The sequence below is a fragment of the Heterodontus francisci genome, chromosome 42 (genome assembly GCF_036365525.1).
Source record: "Heterodontus francisci isolate sHetFra1 chromosome 42, sHetFra1.hap1, whole genome shotgun sequence".
Lineage (NCBI taxonomy): Eukaryota > Metazoa > Chordata > Chondrichthyes > Heterodontiformes > Heterodontidae > Heterodontus > Heterodontus francisci.
Window position 1 is genome coordinate 12,829,438 of NC_090412.1, and position 13,075 is coordinate 12,842,512.

Below are 13,075 nucleotides of genomic sequence, written 5' to 3' on the forward strand. Positions count from 1 at the left end.
GAAGGACATTAAGTCTGCTTACCAAACAGAAAGTCTATAGAGCAATAGTCTTACTCACTCTGCTTTACACATGCGAGACTAGACTGTGTACCAGCGTCATGCCGAGAAGCTCAACCATTTTCACTTGAGCAGCCGTCAGAAGCTTCTGAAGATTAGATGGCAGGACAAAATACCAGACACTGAGGTGCTCACCTGAGCTGGCATACCAAACATCCATATCATATTGAGTTGTCACAACTGAGTTGGGCTGGTCATGTAGCCAGAAAGCCTGACACTTGCTTACCAAAGCGAATCTTCTGTGGGGAGCTAGAACCTGGGGAGCACTCTCATGGCAGTCAAAGAAAGCGCTACAAGGACACTGAAGGTTTCTCTTAGGATTTTTGTTGTTGAACCCAAGTCCTAAGAGAAGCTCACCCAGGATCGCAAACCTGGCCCAACCAAATAAGAAAGGGTGCGGCCTCCTTCGATAGCAAGCGCATCTAAAAGGCAGAGGGAAAACACGAGAAGAAATCCCGAGCCAGCAGCTTGGCCGAAACTTGACCGTCTGGTATCCTGCCCTATTTGCAGCAGAACCTTTCGGGCACAGATCAGCCTTAGCAGTCACCAAAATATCCACTGGAACCCTACCAAACACTACAGATGATGGACATGGCCATCCTTGCTTCAATGAATGAACAACATTGGCAAACAGGGCCATCTCATGCAACAACATCTCTGCTGTCACAGCCATCAAGCTGGGTGGGAGGTGGGATGCTGAACTTCTCTGTCACTTGCCTGCGGATTTGTCAATTTTGCCTGTTGCTTCTTAGCCCTACCCCTCTTCAATCTTGCCAAAGGCTGCCAATATGTTGAGCTACCTTTGAGTCTTTGCAAAGGCTGTAAGAATTTTCCCCCTATATTGTCATGAGCTTCAATTATTCACATCTCTAAATTATACCTAGGTGCAATTTTTCGGCTCTGGTCACTTGTACGCCCCTTGCATATGTCCAGATCTGCAGCTGGAGCTGTGAATAATTATATAAATAGTTGACCCACAAAAATTGAGTTCTGGTGAGAGTTCTGCTGGATCTTATTGATCTAGAAGTAACACATAACAATCTAAAGATTGACCCCAAAGTGATTGAACTGTGTCATCTCGAGGTCAGTTCCCTTTAAGTTGTCTACTTAGACTTCTTTGTTGTGGAATTCCTTCCATTACAATGTTGAAGAATGCTACATGTTTCCTTCCTGATGAAACTTCCTGGGCTATCCCAATGATACTGACAGAAGTTTGGGTTAAATTTTAAAGCTTTGAAAACTCAACTGTAATATCTTAGTAGGAAAATATTTTGAAGTTAAGTTTTCAATTCGCGAAACTATGTGCATACATTCCAACTAAAGCAGTGAACGTTAATTACTGATTTACTCTGCTTTCCTTCCTGGTCAGAGCTACTTGCAATAATTGCTCCGAACCAACACAGAAAGTATACTTGCAAAATTTAAAGAAAAACTCAAGACAAATGGAAAACTGTTTTAATTCAGTTTTTCCCCATGGGATGGGGAATGGGGCCAATTGATGGCACAGAAACCTCTACCTGTTGTAAAATTATGTGTTCCTCATTGACTCAACAATCAGAAATCCACTTCATTCTGTGATGCAGTGTCACAGTGCTTCCACTGGATCCTTTCAACTTCAGCCAAGGGTGGTCATTCGGGCAGGTGTGCAGATATTTGTAACTTGCTACATTGGTCTTATTAAAATTATAAATAGGTAAATAGATACACTCCTGGTTTCACAGTGTTAAAACTGGTTGAAGAAAGGCATGCATTTTACTTTAAAAGTGCAGGTTCCTGCTGCTTTAATCTAGAGCATTGTGTAATGCTGTCGGAGTTTAGCACTTTGATATTTTTAAGGAATGTTATCACATGGTGTAATCCCATCACCAAGACCATTTGACAGGTGTGCTGTGGTTTTACTTGCTTTTTCTGAAGCAACAAGCACTGCTCTGCAGCTGTGCCCTGTGTGGGATTGTAATTAACCTTGAGGCTCAGTGTTCTGATGGCTCTGCCACAATGACGCTGCTCATCTCCCTGTGGCACAGCAAGGCAGTGAACAAAGATGCACAGCTTTCAGTTTGCCTTACTGTCTGCTACAGTTTTACCTACATAAAGTTATTGTGTTGTATGAGCAGTCAGCTTATTGCTAAATTTACTCCTTTGATGTGTTTGGGGAGGAGGCTTCATCACACTATGCAAATACATTGAGAATTTACATGGGTTGCTGAATGGTTCTCCTTTCTCTGCAGAATCCAATATTTTGAGAAGTATTTACCATTGATATAGATATTATAGGGCATCCATTCTACATTAAATATCACACTAATAGGTACTTCATTTAATGCTGGAATAACCTTTCCTTCTGTCCCTGGTACCCATTAACGGCACTCATACAGATAACTTCCTTACAAGACTGGCTTCTAATTATGTAATGGGGTGAAACTGCCCAATGGGTTACTGACCTTTTGATGCCAGGGATCGCATGTTGGATAACCAGCAAATTGCATTCATATACCAGAAAGTTTTGATCTATGTCCCAACATGACTACTTTGTTGAAAAATACCAGCAACCACATTTGTTCCATAGGGAGAAGTCTTTAGTTTGTATTCTAGAATCTTTCGCCCATGCAAATAATCAACTCAAGCTGTTTGTCTACAATTAAAGCCTTATTGTCTAACCATGTTTCATTTTCTTCAGTCTAGAGAACTGATTTTCTAGTTTCAAAAACTTTTGCTCTAAATGTCACGCTGAGCATGTTTTGGGCCAGCTTGGCTCGTTTCCTTCTTTTCCTGCATTTTGAATTTTTGAAGGTACTTCTTGATTTTTGAGCTCGGCATTAGGCACAGTGACCTCTCATTGAAGCTGCCTGTAATCCAAATTGCACAGTTGACACATTTTGAAAAATAGCAATTATGATCCAAGTCTAAATCCACTTTTGGCAGATCTACCAGAGCATTTAGTATCCTGTGGCTCATCTTTTGGCTTTGCTGTTCCCGTTTTGCAAGGATTCTCTTGCCTTTAAAGTTAGCAGGTATCTCTCTGTTTGTGCTTTACTTTCATATCTTCATTATCCTCCTCTTGGGATAAAGGAGTCTGCTGATTTAAATATTGCCCCTCAGGCGTTGCATGGAATGGTGCTACCTCAGGTACCACATGGATTCATCCAGAGACCAGCTGCGGTCCCACAGGCATTTAGTGAGGGAAGATCATCCACGCAGCCCAAGAACGACTCTTGGCGGCAATCAGGGAGCAAGTTCTCCCCTCACCCTTATAGCCTTCTTGAAATCAAGAGAAAGAAAAGTAAAATAACATAACATTCAACTTTTAACTCTCTGACCTGCAAACGTCATTGTTGCATCCTGCAGTGTGATTACCTAAATCTTTTATTGTTTTTTTCATACATTTGAGCAAACTGGGATATTCTACACAGAATTAGATAGAATTTACAGCACAGGAGCAGGCCATTCGGCCCAACTGGTCTATGGTGGTGTTTTTGCTCCACATGAACCTCTTCCCACCCTACTTCATCAACTTTTATCAGCAGATCCTTCTATTCTTTTCTCCCTCATGTACTTATCTAGCTTCTCCTTAAAGGCTATTTGCTTGAATCTTGAGGAAGCACCCACTGTCTTTATTTGAAACCTTCCCTTGGCAGTCGGTGGCAGTGGACTGTCCAAGGAGAGCTAGTATCATAGCCATGCTCAGTGATGACCTCACCCAATGGCCACACACACTTGCTTCCAGCAGGATTGCTGGATAACAACCAGCAATGAGAACCCTGGCCAATTTCTTCCCCACCTTAATCCTGGAACAATGCCTGGAATTTAACAGTGACACAGTGGCCCTGCCCACTGGCTGGAAAGCTGGGGGCTAGCCCTCCACCGACGGGCCTGAAAGCCACACTGCTGCTTTGCGTAGGGGCTTCAATTGGGGCTCCTGACCCTCTGAGGCAGGAAGCTCCACATCCAAAAGCTGCCGGCCAGTCGGAGGGCTGGCAGCGCTTCAGTCCCGGCAGCACTTCAGAGCAGTGGCCGCTGTTGGGACTGCACCCACCTGGAATGTCGGCCTCTTAAAAAAAAAGTAAGTGGGGGTCGAGCCTTGCCGGGGACTGTTGGCTAGGGCCCAGTGAAGGGGGTGGTGTTTTGGTTGGAGTGCAGGGACAGCCTGTGCTGTGGTGGGGGTGGGGGGGGGGGGTGCTGTCCGTGGGGCACAGGGTGTCCAATCAGGAGGCCACCCCCGCCCTCCCAGCCTGCAAAGGAGGTCACCAAGTATTACTAGGCAGCCTCCTCAGGTGCCAAAGTACCTGTCTGCCGCTGGTAAAATGCCAGCGGCACCGGGAAGAGGCCCTAAAGTGGAAATTAGTTGGCCAGTTAAAGGCCTCAATTGGCTTAAGGGCGTACTGTTTGCCACCTCCCCCGTCACTGGTTAAATAACTGCGAAGGCGGTAGGCAACAGCATAGCACCCCCTGCCTCCCAACCGATTTAGCAGCCTCCCCACCTCCTAGCCCAATCCCGTTGGCGGGGGGTGGGGGGGGGGCCTTAAATTATGACCAATGAGAGTTAATTGTAACACCTCTAACAAGGCCCTCAGCTACCTCAATATAGGGTGGAAATCTAACCTGGCACCTTTCTAGTCTGTTTGGGTCAACTACCTACTGGATAAACTTGTGGACCCGTAAAGGGAACTACATTTCCTATGTTTGTGACCTTGTGTGACCTTCAGGCTTGGGTGTGTTCTGCTGTGCCAGCCTTTTGTAGGCCTGATACTGCAGAGAAGAGGAGAAAAACAACCAGGAAATTAAAATAAGTTTATACTTGCACGTTCTCATGAGTGTAAAAGTGCTGCCTGATGAAAGGATGGATATTTTTAGTGATATTTTATTTTAGGTTAGTGATTGACTCAGTTTTACTGTGAGGGAAGAGGGTGAGGATGGATTCAGTGTTCAAAATCACCACATCATCCTACGTCATTTCTGAGAGCTTTTGCACTCTGAAAATCTGCTTCAGATGAATATAAAGACCCTTCAGAATGGTTGCAGCACAGATTCACCAGCAAGATACTGAGGCTAAAATGGTTAAATGAAGACAAGTTGCATAAAGATAATTTATATTCCCTTGATTACAGAAGATTATGGGGTAATTGAGCTGTTTAAATGATAAAGGGATTCAATAGGGTTGATAAAAGTAGAAACGATTTCCTCCAGTGGGGGAACCTAGAACACAGGTGCAGAATATTAAACATACAGCTGGGGTATTCTGGAGTGCAATTACAAAGCATTTCTTCGCACAAAGGTTAGTAGAAATCTGGAACTCCTGCTCCCAAAAGGTTATGGATGCTGGGTCAGTTGAAACTTTCAAGACTGAGATTGATAGGATAATAAGGGATATGGAGTAATGTGAGTTACAGACTAGATCTAATTGAATGCCAGAATAGGCTTGAGGGGCTGAATGGCCTGGTCCTGTTGCTGTGTTCCAATGTTGCACATTGGGGGCAGGTACTTGTAAGTAACAAGTAAAATATGAGAGGCTGGTACTTTTAAACCTAATTTCTTACCTAGCAAACTGGGACACACTAGATTAAGCCTGTTAGAACTGGTTTTGTGAGGCCTTCGTGGCATTATTTTTGCTGGTTGCTCAGTTTACCTGAACATCCTTATAACTTGGATGACTTTTTGGAGCCTATCTCACTTTCCTTCACTTTGAAGAAAATGCATATCTTTCACCGCCAACCCCTAACCTAGCTCTCAGCTGTTTACTTCCACCTCCATAACAATTTGTAGCTCCAGTTGATTACTGTGAAAGGCTTCCACAGAAACTTCCTAGTCTTCAACCATGGTTACATTAAAATCCTCTTGAGTTTTTTTATGTTGGTGCCTGACTCTGACTTTGTACCTTTCTGTATTACACATGAAGTTTTATCTAAAATGATTAAAAATGCACAGAAACTTAATTCTTGGTTTAACTTTGGCTTAGATCTCATCAATTCTGTAACTAAATCAATAAAGGATATGTCTTAAGTCTATGTCTTAACAATATCAGTTATTATATGGGAAGACATGGATTCTAGATTAATCTGAGAAACAGGCCACAGGGAGAATCACAAAAGTACATTGGACCATTCCTCAAGCTTTTATCTTCATAATGCAGAAAGTTATTTCCTGATGAATCGTGATATTAAGTTACAGATTTGATCGTTCCCACTGTGCCACCAGCTATTTTCATTGAGTTGATGAAGTCATAGAGTACAAGCTCAGAAGAACTGTAATTGTGTTTAACTTCTGTGTTTTTTCTAAATGTACCATTGCTCAGCTTCAACTTGTTCTCCTATCTCATTGTAGAATCTTAACACTGCAGAAATAGGACAGGTACACCTGTAAGCAAATTAACATAACTGAGTCTCTCCAGCTATAGTTCTCAGGCATGCCATTGAACTTTTAAAACCCATAACTCAACACACCCACTTTTCAGAATTAAAAATACATGCCTGATTTAACATTTTTAACAAAGTTTGCTTCAGAGACTTTAAGAAAGCTATTTGTCCAAAGTGCTAGTTACTGATGGAATTGGAGGCTTAGAGAAGCTGCAGTTTGTTCTTTTATTGAAAAATCAATTATGCTATGTTAAGATCATGTGAGAACATGAATCATGTAGTTACTGATTGCAATGAGCAGCTTTTGAGGTACTAGTTCCTGGCTGTTGTCTTAGCAGGGCTGAATGTTGCAGCATTTGTAACAATTATGTATTTCTATAGTCTCAGTATTCTGCTGTAAATGGTGAAAAAGATTGGACAGGCTAGGCTTGTATCTGCTGGAGTTTAGGAGAGTAAGAGGCAACTTGATTGAAACATATAATATCCTGAGGGGTCTTGACAGGGTGGACGTGGAAAAGATGTTTTCCCTTGTGGGAGAATCTAGAACTCGGGGTCACTATTTAAAAATAAGGGGTCACCCATTTAAGACAGAGATGAGGAGAAATTTTTTCTCTGAGGGTCTTGAGTCTTTGGAACTCTTTTCCTCAAAAGGTGGTGGAAGCAGAGTCTTTGAATATGTTTTAGGCAGAGGTCGATCGATTCTTGATGAGTAAGGGAGTGAAAGTTTATTATGGGTAGGCGGAAATGTGGAGTCAAGGTTACAATCAGATCAGCCAGGATCTTATTGAATGGCAGAGCAGGCTGGAGGGGCCGAGTGGCCTACTCCTGCTCCTAATTCATATGTTCATATTTTTAGTGGTTTTAAATTATTTTATTTTGCACCTCAAAGCCACGTAGTCCAACTTGTGAGACATTGAAGCTTTATGCATTTGCTTGTCGAAAGTGGTCAATCGACATTACTGTGCACACTCAGATCATTCCTTCGCTCGGTGGCAGCCTCTGTGCATTATGTGGAGAGATTGAGATTCCATATTGCCACTCAGGCCTGTGGAAGTAATTATTTTCATAGAAGTACTTACACATTGTAAGTGCTCACAAGATTAGTGCAAGATAGTTATTGAATCGTTGTACACAGAATCCACAGCTCCAAAAACAAACACTCCCTCCAAGAATTGTGTAGACTTTCTTTTTCCTCTCCCCATTCCACCTTATGGAATAGACCTTGAGCTGAGGACATCAGTAAAATGTCAATAGTAAATAGGAGTAACTGAATAGAATGTATATTTTCTCTATATTGCTGTACTACTGTTAAAACCAGGCCCATTTTACACAAGTTTTCTTCTTGTCCACAACATTTTTTTCTTTGTCTCCTCTTTCCCTCTGTCTTGAAAAAAAGCTTCCTTCCTCTCTAACTATCACAACTTACTGACTTTCTCACTCTTGTTCCTATATAACAGCCACCTTGTTTTAGCCTTTCTCGATATCTTACCTTAGACTAAAGTGGCTTCATGGAACTGCTATTATTCAGCAGAATTACTGAGCTTCGCTCCACCTTTTGACACTTCACATAGTGTGCAATTTCTAGAAAACATTTCTCGGCAATAATATATAAAAATGGTACTTCAATGAAGGCAGAAATCACTCTCCAGTCATCACACTTTGGATGAAACACAGAAAATACTATACATTTTCAGAATTTGATAAAATATTTTTTATAATGGTGGATGCAAAACAATCTTTAAATGTTGTGCGATTTCAATGTGCCTGAAGCCAACAGGCACGTTGAAATCTGCAAAGTTCCATGACCAAACAACAAGTAAACTTCAAACAATAATTATATTTTGTTATTTTAAAGGAATATTGCTCCACCTTGGGTGAATACTAGTTTGACAATTATAGGGAATAATACTTTGTATTATCAGTTGACTTTGCTATGAGCAATAGGATGGGTGATCGCTAGTAAAATGTTTAAAAGTACATTATGGATAAGGTGCTGTAGACGTCACACTTATACAGTTGCAAAACAATCTTAAAAGGCTGAGTGCTGCTCCGCTTCAACCTGAAATTGATTAGCACATTTCCATGTGCCAAGTTCCCAAACCAAAGAACAACTAAATTCTGAGTGACCTCAAACTATATTTACTTCTAGCAATTACACTTACTGTCCTTCAGGTACAGACCAGGTTAAACATAGATCCACCTTAGCATTAGATTAATGTGCATTGTCTGTTTGTATAATACAAGTATTTTAAGAGAGTTTATGATCCTACTTATAATGAGCAATGCTATGGGAGTTTCAGCAGGAACAAAACTCCTATATGAGCAGGAAGTGAGATGGGTTCTGGGGACAGACAGAAAAATTTAGTAATTTTGAAAATCTGAACTAAACGTAGCAAAATGTTGGAAATATAAAATGGGTTGAGCAGCATTGGGGAAGAGAAAAAGGTCAGTTAATATTTTGACTGAGTCCTTCATCAGAGCTGTGCATTGTTGAATATTTGCAACATTTTCTATTAACATACCCAACTTTGCTGTTAAATTCATGTCTTCTCAGATAAATCTGCTATGTATTCCTAAAACATACATAACTTGAGTGTCACCCCAGAAATCAAATAAAACACGGAAAACACTATATATTTTCAAAATTTGATAAAATATTTTTAAAATGGTAGAATTCTAATCAGTTAGAATATTTTTTGTTCAAACATCAACGTGGAGGTGTATTTAAGTGATTTGTCAGTTTGCATGTGCAGCTTTGAGTTGAATACTTCTAAACCTTTGCATTAGTGTGAAGACCCTTTTAATATAATTTACTGGCCTGCAACCCATGTACAGTTGGTCAGATATAAATGTTTCTGCAGATTAAAGTTCGAGTGTTGTAATTACAATTTGTTTTATATAAATTGCATGTGTTAAAATACACATTTTGTCAATAACTGGTGCCTGATACTGATAAACATGAAGAGGTTCGATATCTTTTAGCATTTGCTATGGCTGCTTCTCATATAATGAAAAATAATCCTGCATGAATTTAGTAACCCTTAAAGTACTGCTATTGCACATACTATTTGTTTAAAGGTTTAGAATATTAGTGTGTTTGAGGCACTTCATGTTAAGGGTGCACTGTAGATTCCATGCTTAAGGAATAGATTTAGTGTATTTGGGTAATTTCTAACATGTTTTAAATATTCAGTCCTTTAAGGGTTAATCAAGGACCAACAAAATAATGATTGATATCTGCTTTGTTTTTGCATGTTCCTTCTTTTACAGCAAATCCTATATATTCCTGATGCATTTTTGGTATTCCCTGATATCGGATGCTCTCTCCTCCTGTATGTGTAATATTAAAACAGTCTACCTGGAAAATTACAGGGATAAAGACTTGCTATTTAGGACTATAATGAGGACTGAAAATGTTTCATTGTAGTTTATATTTTCTGTGTATTGTTTTATTCTGATTTGTCATTAACCACCTTTTCCTATGTTTTACTAGCCCAATAGAATCCTGTCAGAATTTCTACGATGATTTCACATTGCAGATTGACATGGCATTCAACGTATTCTTCCTACTCTACTTTGGACTGCGGGTGAGAACCAACTTACTATGCTTAAGTTGTATTCAGAACGTAATCGCATAAATGAAGTCTGGGCAGGTTTGTAGTTTTAAACGGACCAATTTAGGGAGTATTTTGTTTCCAACTTATAGCCAAAGGTTGTCAGCTTCATCCAGCTTTTCTACATGATGAGGTATATAGTTGGATATTTATGTATATAATTTAAATATATATTCTACAGTCAAATTTTTGAGGCTTCCTGTTTGTCCTACCTATTTCCTGTTGTGATTTAGTAAAACTTTTGTGATAGAGAGTTATCACCTGAAGGATAATAGTAACGCATGCTTCTCATTGTTATTCAGTCCTCCTAGCACTGGGGGTCTGATGTGGTGCGAGTTGCCTAGATATGCCCACTATTTTGACCATTACAACAAAGACAGCTAAAATACATACTACTACTTCCATCTATTCATGTCCAAGGCCACAGGAAATTAGTTATTTTATTATATGTACATGCACATTTCTGTATCATGCCTTAAAAAGAATCATGCCCTCTTTGATTCAGTCACACCTTCCACTTACAGGAAATACCTTCTAATTGGCCTCCAATTGGTCTCAGGTTGTGCTTATGTTCATTGTTATGTTGTTATAGCCTTGAAGTGATAGGCCAGGTTACCCACGGATTCCCTTTAACAGCACAATATATCCTGTGTAGCATGGCATAATGGCTCTGTTTATAGTGCCAGTCCTCTGACCTGGTGTGAGCAGCACCATGGAAGGACTGCTTGTGTTTGTTGTAATCCTGGTTTGGACTGGCAGTTGGTGACCTGCGTTTCCCAAGAAGATGTCTTGTTATCAGCTGGCTCTGTGAAGGAGGGAAAGCTGGCTCAGAGGTCTGTACTTACATGTGGCTCTGAATGGGAAGTGGCACTTGTGTGATTATCCTCCTGTCCAAACCATGAAGCTCAGGGTGGGTATGAAGGGCTAAGGTGTCAGGTGGATAATCCAGACCGTTTCAAACAGATCAGTGTGACAATTTAATAGATTTATAGTCTGTAACCATTACAACATTTTTTGTTTGTCACTGCAACAGTGCCTGAATTCTCGCACACACCCCCACCCCATTAATTTCCCACCTTGCCTTCCATTGGGAATGCTGGGAATGACACACCGGTTGTTTTGTGCCTGCTTGCTGTATTGAATTGTACAAATACTTGGAAGGGGGGAGAAAATTGCAGGGCTATGGGGAAAAAAACAGGGGAGAGTGGGACGAGTCGGATCGCTGTTTCAAAGAGCACAAGCACAATGGGCTGAATAGCTTCCTTCTGGTGCTGTATGATTGTACGACTCAGTTTGAACTAAACCTGCAGGATTTGCCCTCATTTTCCTTTGGGAGAAGATCCATTTCTTTCACCCAACCAGGGGCATGGAATTTTATGGCTACACTCTTCTCCATAGCCACCACGAGTGGCAGTTGATATTTGGATGATAAAAGCAGTACGTTGGGATAGTTTTCCTAACCCGTTGAGATGGAACATTTTGTTATTCAGTATGTCCTAATTTAGGGGCTCAGCTGGACCTTTTGAAGCCCAATGAGGGCAATCAAATTCAAAGTCAACAATTCTGACTGGGAGTCCTATAGAAGCAGAGCCAAGAAACCCAGCTCACCTGCCATTTGAGTATTTGTCTTCCAGTACATCAAAAGAGGAATGGAACTAAAATGCAGCATCAGAGGTTTTAATCAGAAGGATTATGCATCAGGTTCTTGTGGTATCTCATAGCAGAATCATTCTAGATTGTACAGCATTGTATTAGAATATTCAAGACATTCTTTTAATGTGATCTCTTGTGCTGCAGTCCTCACAATTTGCAGTGTTAATGGAATTAGGCCATCTGGGGTTCTGTCTCTGCTTCACTTTTGGTTTAAATTGCAAATGCATAATTACTTAGGATTTTATTTGATAAATGGATTTTAAAAAAGCAATTTAAAATTCAAAATTATGCCTTGTCACATATTTCTTTCCTAAATGAACTGTGTAATGTCCATACCATAACATCAAGCTCTCCCTTGCTTTGTGTCCCTTTCAAAATTTTAATATGGCTGAGTTCATAAATAAAGGATGACCTTGTACATTGTCTGCATGTGTAGTGAATCTTGTTACGAATCCTATACAAAAAAAATCTTCGTTTGATCCGAGCTGAATTTGCATGTTAACATTTGCTATCTTTAAGGCAGGCACAGTGTTATTCTGATGTCCCTTTTTGTGATCTACTCAGAAAAAATTCTAATCAAAGATTATGTTTTATTCCAAGTAGTTCAGTGGTTAAGATGCTTGTTTTACCATCTGTGGAGAGGCTGGAGTCAAGAGGCCTGCTTGATGTTTGTGTCAGCCTAGTGCAGATCAGTTCCATCCAGCAGGTTGCTTGGTGGATTAACTCATTCCAGCCGTAGAGTAGTTAACAAGGTGCACCTTTCCCTTTGCCAGTTTTATCACGTCGGCTGAACACAGTGGTCTGCAGCCCATGCGCTTGGATGCTGTGTGGAGGTTATAGCAGCCAAACATGCATTAATTTTACAAGCCACACATGATGTATGTGTGTATGCATTGGTGATAAATAGCCATTTTTAATACCCAACTAGCCTTCGTATAAATGACATGTATAGATACAATCAGGAGGATTTCAGCGTGGTTATATCTCCCTTATATGAAAAAAGTTTCATTTTTGACTGCTCAGCATCGAAGGAAAGAATGGCAGGACCCTTTTTGAGTAAGTGCTCGACAGAGAACCATGTGCGGGAAATGCCAACCTGTTTGTTTGCCAAGTTAAAGAAAATGTCAAGGCTTCCATTAAAATAATGCAAGAGCAGGCTGATTAATTAGAAATTCTCTTGGTAATGCCACAAAGAGAAGCTCCCAGGGAATGACTTTTGTTGAGTCATTCAGTTACAAAGTTAAATTTAATATCAGAAATAAGCACGAAAACAATCACAAGTCTTGGAAGTCTTCTGTCAGAGAGTAGTTACCTTCTCTACCTCCTTTGCAGTTGCATGTGAAAATGCATGAAGACTATTTTTAACTCTTTAAGATATGCACCAGGGAATTCAGGAACAGG

At 40.5% G+C, this 13,075-nt stretch overlaps 1 protein-coding gene across 6 annotated transcripts in view; it reads left to right on the forward strand.

Annotated features, from left to right (window-relative positions):
• Positions 1–13,075, forward strand: part of kcnma1a (potassium large conductance calcium-activated channel, subfamily M, alpha member 1a) — a 787,618-nt gene that overhangs the window by 453,231 nt on the left and 321,312 nt on the right. For all 6 annotated transcript variants that reach the window (XM_068020590.1, XM_068020585.1, XM_068020588.1 and 3 more), the window contains exon 4: positions 9,901–9,994. In XM_068020590.1, coding sequence (XP_067876691.1) covers positions 9,901–9,994 — 94 coding nt within the window. The remainder of the gene's footprint in view (positions 1–9,900; positions 9,995–13,075) is intronic.